Source organism: Sminthopsis crassicaudata, chromosome 2 (assembly GCF_048593235.1).
Source record: "Sminthopsis crassicaudata isolate SCR6 chromosome 2, ASM4859323v1, whole genome shotgun sequence".
Classification (NCBI taxonomy): domain Eukaryota; kingdom Metazoa; phylum Chordata; class Mammalia; order Dasyuromorphia; family Dasyuridae; genus Sminthopsis; species Sminthopsis crassicaudata.
The window spans coordinates 658,577,469-658,599,304 of NC_133618.1; the positions used below are offsets into that span (position 1 = coordinate 658,577,469).

General features: G+C 39.9%; 1 protein-coding gene across 1 annotated transcript in view; it reads right to left on the reverse strand.

Moving 5' to 3' along the window:
• CDH23 (cadherin related 23) overlaps window positions 1–21,836 on the reverse strand; it is a gene marked incomplete in the record, with an annotated part of 580,971 nt that overhangs the window by 527,140 nt on the left and 31,995 nt on the right. Inside the window, 1 exon segment of the mRNA XM_074284882.1 lies at window positions 7,251–7,322. Coding sequence (XP_074140983.1) covers window positions 7,251–7,317 — 67 coding nt within the window.

A 21,836-nucleotide genomic window follows, 5' to 3' on the forward strand; every position in this document is an offset into this window, starting at 1 on the left:
CTTTAGAATCTGGGAAAATATAAAAGAATTCTCATAAAAGCTCACACATATGAACTAGTCCTTAAAGATATTTAGGGATCCAAAGATGATAAGTAAGGTAAGAGGCCATTCAAGAAAAAAAAAAAAAAAAAAAAAAAAAAAAAAAAAAAGGAGCAGAGGATGAACTGGGCTGCCTCGTTCAGGGAGAGCCAAAAAGCCAGTTTGGCTTCCCTGTAGGGTAAGTGAAGGGAAGCAAATATAAAATTAAGTCATTGGTTGAGCCAATATCTTATGGCTAATCCCATTATCTAGACAGCTTGGTGGGGCAGTGGATAGAGCACTGAGCTGGGAATCAGGGAGACTCATCTTCAAGACTTCAAATTTGGCCTCAGACACGTACTATCTGTATGACCCTGGGCAAGTCATTTAACCCTGTTTGCCTCAATTTCTTCTTCTGTAAAATGGGCTAGAGAAAGAAATGGCCAACCACTCCAGTGTTTTTGCCAAAAAAAAAAAAAAAAGTCCCAAATGAGGTCAAGGAGGATCAGACAAGACTCAGTAACAACACTGCCCCAATCAATCCTGATCCAAATAGTCCTTTTTCCCAAATCAGTAATTGCTTAATAATGAGAAAGGGAGGAGCAGTCAATGATTTAGTGTTTTATGGCCATAAAAGGGCTATGAGAGATGGTAGCCAGAGAGTGTTCATTTCTGTTAGAAACCAAACAAGTAAGACTGGGCTAAATGTTATGAGGTCCAGGTAGACCAGCAGGCTCTTTGAGCTCAGATAGAATAATAGATTGCTATAGTAGGATGACTAAACCTTTTCTTAAATGATAGGCTTCTATCAGACAGACCCCTGAAGTCTACTCCTGCCCTGAAGTAGATTTCACAGATGGGTCTTTCATTTATATTCATGGTCTGATAGAGGGAAATTAGTACCAAACTCAAGGCCATGCATCTTTGGGCTAGGCTCAACAGCTTTCAGCATTCATGACAAAGTGACTCTCCTAAGAAGCAGGCAGGAGCCCTGCTACTCTGAAAGTTGGCAGGGTCTCATGTGGTAGAAATGCAAAAGTCAATAATTCAACCAACAATCATTTATTAAACATCTACCTTGTGTGGGTACTGGGATATAGGTACAAAGATAAAATGTCCTTAGGCATTAACCCAAGAGCTATCAGAAAGTCCTTTAGATAACCTGAGCCATCTGATTACGTAACCCAGATTAAAAGGCCAAGCAACAGTTCAAAAAGGTCCTTTCTAGAGCTCATAAAAATGAGAGTTAAACCAAAAGGTCTTCCTGACTCTGTGACCCTGAGTGGTGCCGTGGTGCATAAACTACCAGGTCTGGACTCAGGAAAACTGAGTTCAAATCCAGCCCCAGATACCTACTAGCTGTGTGATCCTAGGCAAGTCACCTCACCCTGTTTGCCTCAATTTCCTCATCTGTAAAATGAACTGAAGAAGGAAATGGCAAACCACTCTACTATCTTTGCCAAGAAAATTTCAAAGAGGCTCACAGAGAATCGGGCATGATTGAAATGACTGAACAACAACTCTCTAACTCCTGGGCTGGTCCTCCATCTACTAAGCAACAGTGCCTTTCTAAAAACACTGTGGGTTCCAGAATTTTTTTTGCAACTCTACATCCCATCACCCCAAATCATGGACAAATACATGATAATATTGGAGTTAAGGTCAATGATCACCATCCTGTCAGTGTAATTCAGTCATCCCCTCCCCATAACTAGCATCACTGGGGGAAAAACTGTGCCCAGAAATCAGTATACAAATAAATGAAGTAGCACAGCCATTGGGCAAAACTGCAAATCATTATCCCGTCTCCTCTCCCATCCCAGATAGGTCTCCAAGTGACAAGAAGGGCATTTGGCTGAAATGTAATCAGACAACTGGAACAACGGGCTGCTTCCTACAAGGTCCTCTGCCAAAGCTTCAAGTTTGCAAGAATAAGTGGCAAGGACCACCTTGGGTAGAACCTGCCCTATCTGTTCTCTGTCGAAAAGTAAAGAATAAAATTACTATATCCATAGACAAATCTCAGGGAATCTGGCTGAAACTGTGTAAACTTTAAAACATATTTTTAAAGGATGCATACTAGCCTGACTTTTGGGAGGGTTGGCCGGGGGAAGGGGGTAGCAAGAAGGAAACATCTGCTACTGCTCTCAAACTCTTTTATGGTGTGCATGTCCTGAAATAACTTCATCTGGCCCCAATTCTAGGAAAACAGTATGAAGATGCAGGGCCAAGGAAGGTATAGAGGGGAAGATGGTATTAAGTCCAGTGAAGTGGTTTTATGAAACAGCTAAAGGGGAGCAGCATCAGGAGCCATAAATGATGTCGGGTCCATAAAGAACAAACCATTGAAGCTTGGCTTGGCTGCTCTGGGTACTGGCTGTTCCCGACAATGGGCTGAAGAGAATCCAAGTGTCAGCAGAAGTAGAATAATGAGGTGTATATAAGAAAATGGGTTCTTTTTGGGTGTTTTAGGCCAAGTCCATAGATTCTGGCACAAGAAAGAATCTCAGGAGCCTTCTAGTCATAAGACCAAAGGCTCATAGAGGTAGAGTTGGAAATGACCTCCCAGGCCATCTGGTGCAATCTCCTCATTTTGAAGAAGAGGAAATGGAAACACAAGAATGTTACATGATTTGCCTGAGGTAACGCAAGACAAAATTTGAACCCAATTTCCCTAATTCCAGAAGAGAATCTAACTGCGCCCATGGTTCTGGAATGTTTCCTTGGATAGGGAACAATGAAATAAATGGAGTAATTTATGCCATCCCACCAGGACATGGAGCTTTTCCTAAATTGCCAATGAATAATGTCAACAATGAGAAGAGATACAGGGAGAGTTGGGGCTCACTGAGAATAAGGTGGGGGAAATATGGATTCTGGCAAGGGACCTATAGAGAAGTGTTACATTGTGGCTTTCTTGATCCAAGATGGAAGATAGACTTTATTGTGCCCAAACTAGGTGGCACTATGGAGAGATTGCCAGGCTGGTGCCAGGAAGATTTCAATTCAAATCCAGCCTCAGACTTGCTAGCTGTGTGATTCTGGGAAAGTTCTTTAACTCCCTCTCATTTTTAGTCAGTCAATAGCAATTATTAAGTACCTATTAGGTGCTAAGTGCTGGGAACACAAGGAAAGGCAGACAAACAATCAAACAGAAAACAGTTCTTGTTCTCTAGATGCTCACAGTCTATTGGGAGAGATGATATGCAAACAAGTATGAACCAAAAAGCTATAAACAGGATCCATCAGGGATCACCTCAGAGGGAAGGCATTAAGATTAAGGAGGACTGGGAACAGCTTCTGTAGAAGGTGGGATTTCAATCAAGGTAGCCAAGATGAGGAGATGCAGAGGGAGACACTTACAGGCAGGAGGGGACAGCCGAAGAAAATTCATGGAACCAAGTCTTGTTCAAGGACTTCAAAGAGTGTCATTGTGTCCCACAGTATGTGGAGAGGAGTAAAGTATGAGGACTGGAAAGGGAGGAAGGGGCTGGGCTGTGAAGGATTTTAAAAGCCAAACAGGATTCTACATTTGATCCTAGAGATAACAGAAAACCACTGGAATTTATAAAATAGGGGGTTTTCCTGGTCAAACTCAAACTTTATGAAAATTAATTTGACAGGAGAGTGTAAGATAGACTGGAGTGAGAAGCTTTAGGCAGCAGGCTGTTACAATGGCCCAGGTGTGAGGTGATGAGGGGCTTGCATCAGAGTGATGGCAATGTCAGGGGAGAGAAGGGGGCAGAGATGAGATATGTCAAGAAAATTGAAATGACAGGGGGACTTGACAATTGATTGGGGGAGAGAGTATGGCACTGAAGATGACCTCTCTGTTACAAGCCCAGGGGACTGAGAGGATGGTAATGTCCTTCACAACAGCAGGAGAGTTAGAAAGAAAATATGGTGAATTCAGTTTGGGTGTGCTGAGTTTAAGATGTCTCTAGGACTTCCAGTTAGTTTGAGATATGGGACTGGAGGTCAGGAGACAGGTTTGAGTTGGACAACCAGATCTGAGAGCCATCTGCAAAGAAATGAGAAGTGAAGCGATGAAGGCAGCTGATATAATAGTATAGAAGAAGAAGATCCAGGACAGAACCTTGGAAGATGCAACCACATGCAGATAGAAAAGATGAACGCTGCCTTGTTCACTAAATCCCATCATGCTAGAATAGGGATGAGGGATTTGGGATGGGGTATGGAAGCTTGCAAGTAGCCAGGTACAAAGCTATAGTTGGCAGTTTATAAACCTGAGTGAAAGAAACCCTTGGATATTTTTCAGGAGTTACCTTGCCTATTGGAGCAGCACCACCTAGAAATATCATGAAACAGCAAGCTAACTCTTGCAGGCCTTTGTATAGCTTCGTCTATCCAGGCCTTCACACAGATACCTAGTAGGCACAAAATATACCTAATAAGTACTTGTTTAACTGTTGAAATACAGGGGCAGAGGAGCTAGGGAGGGATCTAGTGGCAAGACCCACTTCATTCAACACCCCTTTCCAATTGTTTCTTCAATAAAGTCAGCAGATAGAAAATGGAAACGCTTCCTGGATACAACAGAGAGCAGAGAGTAGAGTGTAGACACCAGCAGAATCAAGTGTTCTGGGGAAATGCTGAGGACCAAGGAGACATGGGTAGGCTTGATTAGCTGGCAAGAGTGAGGGAAGGAACCACTAGGTCTATATCCCAAAGAGATTAAGAAAAGGACACAAATGTACAATATTTACAGCAGCTCTTTTTGTGGTGGCTGAAAATTGGAAATTGGGGGGATGTCTGTCCATCAATTGGGGAGCAGCTGAATAAGTTGTAGTATGTGATTATAATGGAAGACTATTGTGCTATAAAAGAAATCATGAGCAGGTTGATGATGAAAAAACTGGAAAAACTTAAATGAACTGATGCAAATCAAAGTATAGAATCAGGAGAATTGGAATGGTAACAGCAACGTTGTATGGTGATCAGCTATGAAAGACTTGGTTACTCTAATCATTGCAATGATCCATGCTAATTCCAAAGATCTCTTGATGAAAAATCCTACCCACTTCCAGAGAAAAAACTGATGGAGTCTGGACACAGATCAAAGCATACTGTTTTTCACTTTCTGTATTTTTTAGGGCTTTTTTGGCCTGGGTTTGCTTTCACAACATGACTAATATGGAAATATGTTTTGCATGACTGCACATGTATAACCAATATTAAATTGCTTGCTGTCTCAGGGAGGGCAGAGGGGAAGAAGGGTGGAAGAGAATCTGGAACTCAAACTTTTTTTAAAAATGAATGTTAAAAATTGTTTTTATGCATATTTGGAAAAAATAACAAAATACCAAAAAATCTGTTTTTTAAAGAACCAAGGTAGGAATGGGATTGAGCAGAGGTTCTCAAACTATGGCCCAAAGGCCAGATGTGGCCCACTGAGGACGTTTATGTGGCCTGCCAGGTTATGGCAAATGGGCTGAGGGGCAGAGACAGAGTGTGAGCTTTTGTTTTTACTATAGTCGGGCCTCCCACAGTCTGAGGGACAGGGAACTGGCCCCCCATTTAAACAGTTTGAGGATCACTGGGGTTGAGGTTAAGATTTCAAATTAAACTGCAGCACATTCCACTAAGCAACTCACACAAGATGCCATGGTACTTAATGCACAGGATCAACCAGATCAGAAAGAAACAAGGGAAGAATTAAGAAGCTGGGTTAAGCAGGGAAGGCTCCCAACTAGAAGAGCAGAATGGGACAATGAATTAATGGCTTCTATCTTTTCATCCAGGGTTTCTTAATCTGGGGTCTGGTGACAGGGATAGATAGATAGATAGACAAATTTATAGATAGATAGAGATTTATAGAGACATATGTATATATATGTGTGTATGTCTATGTCAATGTATCTATATACACATATATAATATACACACATATACATATATACAATATAAATATATATACATCACAATATAATATATTTCTTGGTAATCTTATATATTGTATTTTATGCATTTAAAATTTAAAAATATTATTCTGAGAAGGGTTCCAAAGGCTTCATCAGATGCACAATGCAAAAAAAAAGTTAAGAAAAAATAGATTTTAAAATTAAAAAAATTTTAATTTAAAAAATTGTTCAATAAGAACACCAGTTATAGGCCCAGCTCTGGTGACCTCTCTGCGTCTTAGTTTCTTCCCTATTGGGAATCTCACCTTGGATTTATGGGCCATCTTTGATTAGAAGAGCTAAAAGTACTTTCATGAAGATCAACCCCACAATAATTGTACCACTATAAAGGAAGGGTTCTAAATCTTTTGGGACTTGGACTTCTTTGGTAGGTGGCCCAATGATACTTCCCTAACCCTTCTCAGAATAAAGTTTGTGGTCTACATTGATAATTGAAAAAAATGCAAATTTTCAACTAGAAGTTTGTGAAAATAAAGAAGTGTTGTGTTTTTTCCCCACCCAGATTCATGGACTTCCTGAAGGTTATTCACAGACCCATGAACAGAACCTCTGCTACAAAGAATGCAAAGCTTGAGAAGCTCCTCTGGGGCTTTCTCCTAGGGGAAGAGGCTGGCTGGCTGCTGTGTTCAAAGGTAACAAGGCCTCCTGTTCCCCATGGCTTCCTCTGCAGGCATGTTTGGTGGTGTCTCTATGCACGCCTGTGCTCAGATTCCTCCCAGGAGAAGCCCTAGCCCTCTGCAAGGCTCTGTAGTGCACACCTGTTGCCCTAATCCCACTGCTTCCCTTGCCAACTCCAGTGGTTCCAGGTTTCATAGAGGAGGGAAAAGGCCACATCTTGGAGGACAGATTCTCCTGCCAAATGAAGTATAGCATGTAGGTGGGAGAAAAGAGGCAGGAGCTGCCTTTAACAAGAGAATGTTCATGGGTGTATGAAGAAAAAATGATCTTGGGGCTCACAACTGCTCCAGAGAAAAGGAGAGCAGTGCTTCCTACTCAAAGCCTGAGTAATTTGACTATCTTTCCTGGTTTTCCCTGGAGTCCAAGACCTTAAGGAAGAAGGTCTTCTCAGCTCCATATTGTAGAGAAGGCCGAGACTCACTGGTAGGCATCTTGTTTAAGGTGAATAGCAAAGTGAGAATAAAACAGAGGCCAGAATGTACTGATTCTTAGAAGTTATGGGGCATCTCCATCTGGTGAGATCACCCATTGATCCGAACTCTGGACTATCCCGGTCATCGGTCTGGTTTCCAAGTTCAGACTGGTCACAGATAGAGAAAGGACTAGACTTACCCCAGCATCCAGAGTTGACCACGAAAAGCCAGAAGAAGAGGTGGCTGGTGGATATGTGGCACTTCATGGTTCCTGTGGATAAAGAAAGGGGAAAAGTAAAAATCTGAATGGCTGGGGGAACAATGGCTGCCACATCCTAAGCCCACTTGCTAGCAACTAGTGGAAGAATTGGAGATAATGGGGATAGGGACAGAAGGAGAAGTAGGAATAAAGATATCATGGCTGAAGTCAGTTTGGGAGGATAGGAAGGTAGAAGGGAAAAGGGGAAGGGCCAAGCAACTTGAAGTCATGGAATTAAAGCCAAAAAGTATATTAGTACCAGTACCAGCATTCCCAATTTACAGCTGAAGAAACTGAGGCTTAGAGAAGGAAAATGATATGATAATGTTCTCACAACTAGTTGTTGGCAGCTATAGCAAATGATGGGCAAAAGCATAAAACAATGACAGATGGAGGCATTCATTTGGGAGTGAGGGAAGAAGTGTGGGATCTGGTACAAAGCAGTGCTTAATAGTTAATAATAATGATAAATGGCATCTAGGTAGCTCAGTAGATGGAGTGTTGGGCTTGAATTCAGGAAGACTCCTCTTCTTAATTTCAAATGTGACCACAGACACTGGCTGTGTGATACTGGGCAAGTCATTTAACTCTGCTTCAGTGTCCTAATCTGTAGGAAGGAAATGGCAAATACTAAAATATCTTTGCCAAGAAAACCTTAAAAGTAGGTTGATCTGAATGCAAAGTCAAACACAAATGAGAATGATTGAACAAATATAGATTTGGGTTGAAATCATTTATGCTGATGGGAGTAGAAGTGGAGTGGAATAAAAGAGAAGAAGGGGCTTGAGCCCTTGGAGGCTCTAGCTCATGGCTTGCCATTCTCAGGATGCTTCTGGAGAGGCTCACTTTGAAGTTGAACCTCTGGAAGAAAAACTGCCCCTCACCACAACTGTCCTGACCACCCCTTTCGGTACTGTTTTTGCATTCAGTGCTCTTCAAAAGTTGGACTTAATATACCTTTGCATCTTTATCCCACACATTTCCCTTTCTTTCACAGCACAGACCAGATGCTCTGGCTTTTTTGACTGTTTTTTTTTTTTTTTTCACAGAACTGTCCATCCTCCCTCTTGATGCTTCTGCCCCCACTGGATGGGCCCCATGTCTAGAACAGAAACTCTTTCTCACCTCTACCTTATAGAATCCCTAGTTTTCTCTAAGATTTTGTTCAAGAACCACCTTCTACATGACGTCTTTCCTCATCCCTGCTCCCTCACCCTACTAGCAAAGCAAAAATTGCCTTGCATCTATTCTGTATAAAGGCACATATTGACAGATTTGTCTCGTGCAGCTCCTTGAGAGAAAGAACTATTCGGCTTTTGTCTTTGTATTCTCTGCACCTAGCAAAGGGTCTGACACATAAAAGAACTTCATAAATGCTTACTGATTGGATGATGTCCTGGAGTGCCATGTTTGATCACCTCACTGGAGTCTGTCAAAAAGCCTGGGATACAAAAGGAGAGTTCTGTGGTGCCTGTTCTATGTGAGGCAGCCTACTATGGAATGCTCCTCTCCATGGAGGGAACCCCCCTAAATAAACTCTTCTATTCACCACCCTATGGTTTCATTCAGTAAGAATTTATTAAGGACTTTCTATGTGCAAATTCCTATAGGAGGCACTGGGGTCCAAGGGCAAAAATAGTAGCTTTTGTGCTATTGGTAGCTTGGGGTAGGGTATGTGTGTGTGTGTGTGTGTGTGTGTGTGTGTGTGTGTGTGTGTGTGTGTGTGTAAAATTATATGTATAAATTAAAACTACCCATACATAAATACACAAGATATAAGCACATATATGTATGTACATATACAGATGCATATTTATTTAGAGCCAGAAACCTAGCCCTTGCTGGTTTTCAAGAGGTCAGAATGAAAGTCACCTTGAGCAAAGCATTTTGAACTTGAGTTGTGACCTCATATGGGATCATATAACTGAATGTTGGGCTCCTGTAATTATGATTTATTATCAATAAATGTTTTATCTGTATATTTATTTTACATACTTATATACCTGGAGTTGCCTAAAAAATTTCTCAGGTCAAAAGGGGTTACACATGAAAAAAGTTTAAGAAGTTCTGCCTTTGAGGCTTCCGGAGCACTAATGAGGAGGGGTGGGGGAGAAATTTAAAAAAAATTGATGAGATCGTGAGAACACAGGAATGTATTCTTTCTTAGCGAGTCTTTGCCTCCTCACCAGTTTCACAAGGTACCCACCATCCTCATTCTTATGGACAGCAGTGATACATCTCATTGCAACAACTTACTTCTGCTTCACGCTATTTTCCTCCAAAGAATGGCAACAATAACTAATCTTTAGATAGTGTTTTAAAGTTTGCAAAGCACTTTGCGCACATCAGGACAATATGAGCTTCACAAGCCTATGAGCTACACGGCACCAGTGCTATTAATCCTGATTGAGATGAATGATTTATCCATAGTCACACAACTAGTAAGAAAGAATAATTTTGAACCCAGATCCAGCAGTCAATCTGCTAAGCCCATTAATTAGTTTCAAACAACTTGCCTCTAATGAAGAGGGTAATAACCCTATGGATAGAATGCTTGATTAGGAGCTAGAGGATCTGAGTCTGACTTCTGGCTTTTCTCCTTCCCTGCCTGTGTGACTTAGAGCAGGTAACAACTCAACCTCTTTGGGTTTTCCCTTACTCAGCTATAAAATAAGATCTCAAAGTTTTGTCTCAGCTTTAACTCTCTGACCTCCTTTTAATGCCGAACATTTGGGACACTTTTCAGTCCTTCAAATTATTTTTCTCCACAACAATCATGAGAGATGGTAGCACTGGGCAGTATCATTAACCCTGTTCTCAGATGAAACAAGGAAGACCCTGAAATGATATGTGGCTAGCCCAAGATCCCAGATGTACTAAAGGACAGATCTAAGGCCAGGCTTTTTAATTTTTGTTCTGATTCAATTTAAATTTTTTTATTAAGCACCTAGTGAGGCACTTACTGGGGACAGACAACAATGGGATGGTCCTCTGAGACTTTAGGTCCCATTTGCTCATCCACCTTGACTACTAAAGTTGGCAATGAGGGATCGGAGAGCCAGTCAGTAGAAAAGGTGACCAGATCCCCAGCCAGAGCTTCCCCTTTTCTCTGCTCCCAGAGATCCTCTCAGCAGGCAGAGCTGGAGCAAACAGCATGGTTCCCAGGGGACAGTGTGACCTCTCTCTGTCCTGAGCAGCAGCTGGTCTCTCTATAACTCTCTCCTCAATCATAGCAAACTCTCCTACTGAGCTTTCTGCATCTTCATGCCTCCAGTCAAAGCTTCAGCAAAACCTTTAGTTTTTCAACCCCTGCTGTCTCCTGATAATAAAGCAAGCATTTATGTAGCTTTTTAAGGTTTATGAAGTACTTTACATCTATCATTTCATTTGATCATCACCACAATCCCATAAGATAAGTGCTGTTTTTATCTCTATTTTACGGATGAAGAAACTGAGGCTGAAAGTGGTTAAGCAGATTGCCCGAATTTAACTAGGGGCACCTTGGAGCAAGGACAGTGTAGAGAAAGAAGCTGTGAATCAGTCAGGAGCACTGGATTCAAGGCCAAACCTGCTTCTGCCATTAGGGATAGTTTAGATACATCCCCTTTTGTAAACAGAGACAGGCTATTAAATGTGAGCTACTGAATTTACAGTATACTTGAACTTAGTCTAATTTTCCTCTATAAAAACTGAACCATTCAGCTTTCATGGCCATCAAAATCCACTACTTCCTTCTTTTCCTTTTAGCAAAGACTTAGACTTAGATACTTAGACTAATCAATCCTACCCATCCCTCAGATGTTGCCTCTATATCACAACCTTACACCCTCAGAACAGAAATACTTGGAGTGGTAGGGTTAGAGCTTTTATTAAGCTTAGAGAATTAAAATATCTATTTTTATAACTTCCTAACAAGCTTAATTAACTTCACTGATAATGCACGTTACTATATAAACTTTGTAAAGCTTTAGACAACTGTGTTTATGACTTGTTGCTTATACAAAAATATTTTAATTCAGAACCCTCTTGTTTTCAAAAATGACCTCCAGAACTTTATAGATATAAATTGTAAGTAATTGAGTTTCAATTACACAGCAGGTGAAAATCTCAACAGAACTATTTCTTTAACACAAAAATAAGAAATGAAAAGTAATGTTTTTGCACTGCAGGCACCACTGAAAGGAACTTATTCCTGATGTACAGAAGAACACCACACCTTCTGATTCTCAGGCATCGATATTAAAAAAAAATCCAATGGCCACTTGACTCCCAAGATCATGTTTGCCAATGTCTTCATACACTCCTTCTTCTTCTCATATTTGGCAGGTACAATATACACATTCTTTACAAGACTTTTGTGCAAAAACAAGATCGTGCAGCTCTAAATGATACAATAAAACAGATCTTTATAAAAATAAATGTATAACAAGATACTGAATTTTAGCATAATATACATACTGCATCCATAAGTACTATAAATATAATGAAAAGGCAATTGTATCATCTTGTCTACTTTTTACGAAGGAAAAATATTACTCTACTCCATGGTAGACTACATTTGGGAAAGAATACTTCTAACTCAGTCATTTGCATACTAGTAGGAAATACATATTCAAAATATCCTTTCAGAAATTATGAACACATGATGCTTACAGACAAATTAAGAAAACAAACATTTCATGACAAATTAAGAAAACAAATATTTCACAAGTCCAACTTAACCCCCATACACACATAACTGTGGGTGGAATTTCTGCTCATACCCACTATTGCTGCAGAGGAGGAGGAGGTTTTAGTCAGCCTCTTGGAGTCCCCCTAAATTCAAGCAGAGTACATGTTTTGACAAGGTCCAGGGTCAGAGTTTTTAAAAGAATTGCCTGCTTCAGGCAGCTTTGAGAAAAACCTGTAAAGACTTATACGAACTGATGCTGAGTGAAATGAGCAGAGCCAGGAGAACATTATACACACTAACAACAAGATGTGATGATCAGTTATGACAGATTTAGCCTTTTCAGCAATGCAATGATCCAAGACAGTTCCAAAAGATTCACAATGGAAAATGCTAACCACATGCAAAGAATTAAGAAATCTGAATGCAGATGTTTTGTTTTGTTTTTTCTTGGCTTTTTCTTTTGGTACTGATTCTTCTTTAACAAAATGACTAATGTGGAAATATGTTTAGTGTGACTGTACATGTATAATGTATATCAGATTGTTTGCCATCTTTAAAAGGAGATGGAGGAGAGAGAAAAAAATTAGAAATCAACATCTTATAAAAGTGAATGTTAAAAAATATCTTTACATGTAATTGGAGAAAACAAAACACTATTAAGTGAAAAAAGAGAATTGCCTATTTCAATCAATCAGCTATTTACTGATTACTGGCAATGTACTTTGTAGTTGAGTATTTTCTTTCAAGTCTGACTTTGCATGACCTCATTTGGGGTTTTCTTGGCAGAAATACTGGAGTGGTTTACCATTTCCTTCTCCACCTCATTTTACAGATGAAAAAACTGAGGCAAATCAGGTTAAGTGACTTGCCCAGGGTCACACAACTAGTATATGTCTGAGGCCACATTTGAACTTGAGTCTTCCTGACTCTAAGTCCAGAACTCTACCCAATGAGCTACCTTGCTGCCCTAGATTATCTATAGACACTAGATAATTAAATACAAAGAAAAGGTGACATCCAACCCTTCTATAAAACACTGTTTTATTGCAGAGAAACAATATACTCCCCAATAGCATCTCCAGACCCTCCTGTTGCCATCCCTCTGCAACTACTTTTCCCCCTTAAGACTGGCCTAGGAAAGTGTATTACTCAAATAAGAACCTGGGAGCAATTATCTATAGATACCAGTTTCCTCACCCTTACCCTAATCATTTTCTCTGTCCCTCTCTAGGAATTCAGTCTCTGTCTTAGTCTTCATCTCATTGCTACCCTTCTACCAAGGAACATAGATATGCTTAGTCATATTGCCATAAAATACTATGGCCTCCTTATTTATTTCCTTCACTTCCTTTCTCAGCCACATTTAGAAAGTCATAGCCTTTATTTCACCACAATTTACAAATGTCCCACTTCTAGGACCAAGAACTTTGAAATTCCTCTATCCGGTCATAATCTTTCATCATTTCATACCTCCTTATGAGTTATATCTCTTAACTATTTTTTTAATTATGAATTTATTTTTGCAAAATTTATTGTCTCTCCCACTGCCCTCCTCAAATGAAGAAAATACCATCACAACAAACATATGAAGTCAAGCAAACAAATTCCCCCACTGACCATGTCCAAAAATGCTTGTGCCATCTCTTTGGAAGGAGGCGAATAGTATAATTTCTCTCCAGGACTCTGGACATGTGGTTTATGATTGCATTAATCACAGTTCTATAGCCTTTCAAAACTATTTTTTCTCTTGAATATTGTTGTCATTTTGTAAATCGTTCTCCCAGTTCTGCTCTGTGTCACAGATCATAGAGGTCTTCTCGGCTTCCTCTGAAATTGTGTTTCATTATTTCTCATGGCATAAGAATATTCCATTATGTTCATATTCCATGCTTGTTTAGACACTCTCTAAAAGTTGGGCAGCCTCTTAGGCCTAAATCTATTCTTCAGTCAATGCTCTCCAGGCCACTATATCTACTTTGCTTTCACCTTCCTTTCTTTCTCATGTTGACCCTAGTTACTTAACTATTTCAATTTGATATTATTCTATATTTTTAATCTCTTGCCCCTAGTGTGATCACTACCAACGCTTTTTCAAAGTCTAATTTGGAAGACTCCCACCATTGATTTCCTTCCTTCATAGTTATATTCTGCCGAGGAGAATGGTGGAAGAAATCATACAACAATGCTTGGACTCACTATAAATTTATATTCCCTAATCACAATTCAGTTCTCATTCCCACAAAATAATCCTCTTACTTTTCCTTAATCAATTCTCCATCATATTCTGCATAGTAGCTGTTCCAAACTTTGTTCCCTCTCCACAATCCTTCCACATCATTTCCCTCACTATTTCCTTTCAGTACAGGAACTTGTCTCATAGTTCACCACAAACAAAATAGCCATTAACCACAAGTATTCTAAATCTCAAAATCCCTTGATGTTATCTCAAATTTTCTCCTATTTAGTTCTGTTCTCTGATAAAAAGAGGGCTCTTCTATCCAAGATCAAGTTCACTTCTTGTACCCTTGTTCCCATTCCCTTCCATCGTCTCCAGATTACTCTCACCATCATTTCCCCTCTCCCTAACCTCAATCTCTCCCTGTCTACAGGCTTTTTCTCTGCTGTGCTTTCTATTCTCTATCATCCTTAAAAAAGCCTTCATTTGACCCTTCCAGCCCCCCACAATATCATCATTTCTCTTTCCTTTCAAAGTCAATTTTTTAAAAAAGCTCTTTCCTCACTTATTTTACTTCCTTTCTCTCACTCACTTTTCAACCCTTTGTAATCTGGCTTCTGACCTCATCATTCAACTGAAACTTTTCTCTGGAGTAATCATTGATCTTATAATTGCCAGATCTATTGGACATTTCTTGGTCTTTATTGTTCTCGACCTCGCAGCGATATTTGACACTGCTGACCATGTCCTCCTCCTGTATATTGCTCCCTGGGTTTTCTATGAAGCTGCTTTCTCCACTCTCCTATATGACATCTGCTTTTTTGGGGGGAATGTACACTATTAACCCTCTTTCTCTTTTCTTTCTGTCTCTGTCTTTCTCTTCTTCTCTCTGTCTCTGTCTGTCTGTCTCTCTCTCTCTCTCACAGACAGACAGACACAAACACACACATCAACTTCCTTGATTCACTTTTCATTTCTACATAGAAGACTATGATCTCTATAATCTTTCTCCTGAATTCTCAGTTCTTATTTTGTGGTACCTAATGGACATTTTCCACTGGATGTCCCACAGGCACTTTAATTGCAACATGTCCTAAATATAACTCATTATCTTTCTCCTAAACCCATTCATCTTCATAATTTCCCTATTTCTACAAAGAGTCCTTCTTTTATCAAATTCAATGACTCCTTGGAGCCATTCACAAATCCTCACTCTCCATCACCCATTCAATTGCTAAGACTTATTGATTCTTCCTTCAAATTATTTCTCACCTTCATCCCCCTTTCTCCATTCATGTGGCCATCACTCTGGCTCAATCTCTCATCACCTCCTACTGAATACTATAATCTTCTCCTAATTGGAGCTCTTATCTTTCCCCTCTCTAAACTCTCCTCCAAACAGCTGCTAAATTGATATTCAAAAAGCATGGATTTAACTATGTCATATCCCTGTTCAGGAAGCTTCAATGACTCTCCTTAATAACACTAAGATAAAATACCAATTCCTCTGTTTGGCATCTAAAGCCCTTTTCCATCTGGCTCCATCCTATTTTTCTTGGTTTATAATACATTACTTCCTGTTAACTCAATGTTCCAGTTAAAATGACCTCCCTGCTCTTCCTCATATGTAACATTCATCTCCCACCTCCATTCTTTCCACAGACTGTCCTCTCCATCCCACAACATCCATGGAATGCGCTCTGTCTTGCTTCCCTTATAGAATCCCTGGATTTCTTTTCAGCTCATTTTAAATACCACTGCCTACATGAAGCAGAGCATCTAGTTGCTAGGGGTTTCCCCTTCTCAGAAATTATATTACATTTACTTGGCATGTATTCTGTCTTTATGTGTCTTTTATATGTATAGGTTGTATCTCTAAATATAATTTCAGTTATTTAAGGATTTGAGCTTTTAATGCAGTGCCTGACTGACACATAGTAGGTGTTTCATAAAGACTTTTTCAGTGACAGGACAAGCACTTCAAAAGGTAACTAACAATGCCATAACAACTTCCTTTTGGATAGTACTTGGATACTTCCCTTGTAATAACCCTATGATGTAGGGGAAAAAAGCATAATTATCCTGTTTTGCAAATAAGAAATAAGGGTCAATAAGATTAATATCTACTCAAGAGTTATACACATTACTAAGCATCTTGGGTGGAATTCACCTTAAGTCTCCTGACTCAAAGTCTGATACTTATGCACTGTATTGCAATAATTAATGCAGAAATGCAAATGCATCATGGATGGAACTGCAAATTGGTCCAACCATTCTGGGAAACAGTTTGGAAGAATGTACATAAAGTCACCAAACTGTCCATACCTTTTGCTCCATTGATCCCATTACTAGGCATATACCCTAGGAGATTAATGACAGAAATAAAGTTCTTAGATATGATGAAATATTCATAGCAGCACTCTCCACGGTAGCAAAAAAAAAAAAAACTGGAAGGAAAATAGGTGTCCATCGATTAAGGAATGGCTGTGCAAATTGTGGAACATGAATGTAATAGAATATGATTGTGCTTTGAAAGACAAAGACATTGAGGAATTGAGAGAAACAGGGAAAGACTTCTAAGAAGCGATACAGAATGAAGAACACACTCATTGACCATGGGATAGTAAATGATGACAACCCAAAAAGCCAGTGGAACTCTGATGAATTGTAATGAACAGTCTCAACCATGGAGAACTGATAATGAAACATGAGTTTTGCCTTTTAGTAGACAAGTGAAGTGATTTAGGAGATAGAGTTTATGAATTGGAAAGACCCAAGTTCAAATCTTGCCCCAAACACTTGCTGTATGAGCCTGGGAAGGCCATTTAAATTATTTCTCAGCCTTAGTTTCCTTATCCATAAAAGGGGCTAATAACAGCATCTATCTTATTCATAGGGCTGTTCTAAAGATTGGTCAATAAAATAATGCAAGCTTTATAAACACTAAAGCATGATATCAATGGTAGTTACTGTTATTAGAGAAAAAAGAGAAGTTGAAGTTATTGACCCAGAATGGTATACACAGGTATGGTTGCCCTGTCAGTTGGTTTTGCTTAAATGTTATTTTTTGTTACAAAAGAAGGTTCCTTGATGAGGGGAAGATGTTAAAGGGGACATGATTATTGTGGGGAAAAAGCAACAATAGTAGTAAAAATAAAATCAGAAAAGTGGAGAATACTCTTAAGAACAATTTCCATATAAAATGGTTAAAATGAATAAAATATTGCCACTGAAAAAACCTTTTAAAATATAAGCACCCAACTTAAATTCTGAGGTCAGTGAAAAGACCAGTCTGATTAAAGTGCAAGATTCTATGGGAAAGGAGTGAGAGAAACAAATGGAGAGGTAGACTGTGCCAGATTGTGATGAGGGTCATCACCCCTGCTCCCAGGAGCACCTAGAAACACCTGCTGTATCTTGTATGACAAGGAGGATGACTAACCAATTGGTCATCCTATCAAGAGCACTAATGCAAGGAATGAATCAGCCCTGCCTGGAGAAGGATGTACTTCCCCACTCTGGATCCACAGCTTCTGATTGGTCTGGCATCTCTCTTCATCACTCGTCATTCGGATGGGGCTGATTTTTCATGATCCCACGGACCATATACTGTCCCTAGAGTTTTGTTGGGAAAGCTAGGGGTTTGCCATTTCCTTATTTGGTAGATTAAGACAAAGTGTGGTTAAGTGACTCGCCCAGAGTCCTGCAGCTAAATATCTGAGGTTCGATTTTAACTCATATCTTCCTGACTCCAGATCCAGTACTCTATCCACTGAGCCACTTAGCTGCTTTTTTCACCACCGGATCTTTTTTAATAGTTACAATATTTTCCCATCTCATTGTTTCTCATGGAAAAGGGAATAAACATTTGCTGAATTTTGGTCAGGTTCAGCCCAGCAGACCAATCATGACCAAAGAGTTTCCAGGTAACAAGGAAACTCCACCCCTACATCCATCCCAGAGAGCTTCTCCTATTCAGTGCAGGCTCCCTGTGATAGTCCAAGTGCTAAGCTATTGTTCCAGCCCCCTGCTCGGAACTCCCTTTGATGACTCAGGATATCCGAGCTCAGGAGTTTCAGGATCCCTGGGGCTTGAATGGTTTTCCAGATTGGAATCTATCATCTGGTCACTCAGAGTCCTATCAGAAGCTCCAGATAAAGTAGTCTGAGGCAGCTGAATGGCCAGATAGGAAAGCTTCCCTCACAAAAACAAGAAACAAAAAATTGGATTAATTGAAAGCTTATTTCAAAAATGAGAATTAGAAGTTAGCCTTTGCTAAGCCTGGGTAAACTGAATCTTTGCATCTTACTAAGCATCTATAATGGAGAGCCAGGATCAGCATCTCTGCCTGACCACGGGGGCCCTGTCCCTCCATCATAGATTTAGAAATGGAAGAAGCCAACAGGTTCAGAAAAAGTTACTTCAGTCAAAGTTTATCACACTTCAGCCAATGAACTAAAGGAGGAGAAGGGATCATGAGGGCTAGCCTAGGAAATGGCTGGTGGTGGAAGCCTATAGAGAATGGCCACCTCTCTATAGCTTTCTCTTTTCATTCAGGATGGAAGGGTAAAGGGGAAGGAAGTAAAAGTGAAGTAAGACACACACAGAAAGAAAGAGTACAATAAAAACAAGATCACCACCAGCCCCCCTTGCTAAAATGGGTCTAGATTTGGCTGGTTCTCTCTTCAACCTGAGCTCTTTATTTTCTACATGAGTATTCATTAAGCCCCAGGTTGTATATATCTTAGGGAATACCATGTGGGAAGATTAGGTGACAAAAAGCACGGGATTTGGAGCAGAGAACCTGGGTTCAAATGTCAGTTCTGTTACTTGTGATCTGTATGACCTTGGTCAAGACATTTAACATTCTCTGTGTCTTATTTTTTCTCATCTGTAAAATAAGAATCTCGAACCAGATAACCTCTGAGCTTCTTCTGGCTCTAAATCTATGAACTTATGAATCCTGGAGGTTGAGGCTGAAAAGGAAGTAAGATAATAACTTCCATGGAATAGGAAAGGGGATGCTGAAAAGATGCAATAACCACCCCACAACACAGCCATGTGGTCACAACCACATTAGCCAAGGTCCTTCTCTTCTCTGACCATCCTGACCACGGTTGGAAGCTGCCATCTTAACTTCTATTCCAACCTTCCCTCTTCCTCAACTTCAGCTTTGTTGAGAGCTAAAGGAAGAAGAAGGAAAAGGAAGCATTCAACCAAAGGTAATTAGACTCAGCACACACTTAGCAGAACTGGGCAACATGTGGAGAAACAGAGTCAAAGGTTTGTAGTATAGACCACACATTTCTGTAATATGGGTGAACAGATGGATTACTACAAAGAAAATGTGCCTTAGATTATTTTCAAGTGTTCATCAAATGCAATCAGCAAATTACTAACAATAGTACAAAATAGGCACAATAGGAAGTCATATGGTCTTTTGGCATTGTACAGGCACAGTTCTGGCTGCCTGACTCTAATAACCTGGATTGCCATTGGAGACCCTTCCAGGAAGGGATCAGATTCTTAGCTGCAAAGGTCCTTGGTGAGAGCTAGTCCCACCCACTCATTTTACAGAGCAAAGAACCAAGGCCTAGAGGAGAGGAAAACAATTGTTTAGGAGGCCACAACTAAGTATGGAGCAGAGCCAAGTTCAAACCCATATCCTTTGTCTGCAGATCAAGTATTCTTTCCACTCCCTATCCCCACCCCACCCCAAGATCATATTGCAAGCATATAGTCAGTTATTCATTGGCATTGACAGCAATTCTAGGTGATATAGTAGAGAGAAAGCTGAAAATAGAGAGTTTCAAACCTGCCTTAGATACTGATTGTATGACCCCAGGCAAATCACTCAGTCTCCTGATCTGTAAATAGTTCTAATAATAGCTCCCATTTCACAGGCTTGTTGTTAATCCCCAAAGAGGATAGATAGACAGACCGACAGACAGACAGACAGACAGACAGACAGACAGACAGACAGATAGATAGATAGATAGATAGATAGATAGATAGATAGATAGATAGAAAGATAATAGATAGATAGATGGGTGGAATGTGATCAATTAAGGTTGTAAACTTTAATTTGCTTTATAAAGTAAAGGTAATTAACCTTTCCCTCCATCTTTGATACCTTTTCCAAATTCACACTATTCAAAGGAAGGGGAGCTTTGTTTTCTCATGAGCAAAGGGAATTCAAATGGACTACATATTTGTAACAAAGGTTTTGCTCTCCACTTAGGGATGTTTGGTGGAGAGGCAGGAAGGAGAGAAGATGAATTTGTATTATGCGAAAAAAAATAATTTAATAAAATGTGAAACAATAGATATACTGCCTTCTCCTTTCTTCCCTCCCCCCCTCAATACCCTGGATATCAAAATGATCCAGAAGGGATCAGGTGCAGAATCTAGCAGATTTCACTTCACTGCTCCCAAACTAACATTCCTAAAGCACAAATCTTATTATGGAAATTTCATTATTCTTTTTATTACTTCGAGAATCATTTTAGCACTTTAAAAGTAAGCCTCAGTTTATCTTTCCAAGTTGGTCAAACATAATTCTGTCTCATACCCTTTATGTTCCAGTTAACTGTCGTCTTCCTGTTCCCCATACATAACATTCTATCCACCATCTTTGTGCCTTTCCCCAGATTGTTGGAAGGATTTAGAACACCCTTCCTCATCATTCTAAGCTTCCTTTACAATTCACCTGAAATGCCACCACCTTCCAAAGAGTTTTCTTGATCCCTCAGTTGTAAATATTCAACCACAACCTGAATCACTTGGTATTTGTGTTTTCATATATTTTTGGTATTTATGAACAGACTGTGTCTTCCCCTGTGGAATGTAAGTCCCTTGAGAGCAGCTACCATCTTGCTTTTATATTTATGTCCCCAGTTGCCTGACCAGTGGTGATGGTTTACAATGAAGTTCAAAAGAAAAGAATACAAAGTTTCCCCAACCCTTGGCTTCACACTGTTGGTAAAAGGACAAGATTATCTAATATTGTAGTAACTTTTTCTAGTCATATGATGCTTTTATATCCATTCTTTCATGGGGTTTTCACAATGAATCTGTGAGAATGGTGGGATAGATCCAGGCCTGAGTCAGGGATAGGAGGACAAGGGCAAGGAAGAATATTCCATTTACATGAGGATCTTGCTGTCTGCCTTCTCAGCAGCCTGACCTGGATGGATGTGCCTGTCACCTTTCAATTGATGATAGTGACCAGGATTGATCCAGTGTAGAGATCATCCAATTTGGCTTCCTAGCTGCTGTAACTTCACAGGATTTCCAACGGACGGTATCATTTGTAAGTGGAAAGATACTTGGCCTTTCTTCCTTGTTTCCTGGCACAGTCTTTTTTCTACTATCCAGAGATCTTCTGAGAGAATCCAAGCTGAATATACTTGACAAACCAAGATCTAGAACCCAGTGTAGTGAACAGAATACTAGATTTAGAGTGGATACCTAGATTTTTATCCCAATTCTGCCTCTAACAATATGATCTTGAGTGAGTCATTTCTTATCTCAGGGCCTCAGTTTCTACATATATAAAGTAATGAAGTTGGACTAAATATTCAGTAAGATTCTAATTCCAAATCCCACAATCCTACAGTTCCCTGAATTAAGATCAAAGTTTTTTGTTACACCACACAGTTCCTCACCTTGATCTCCC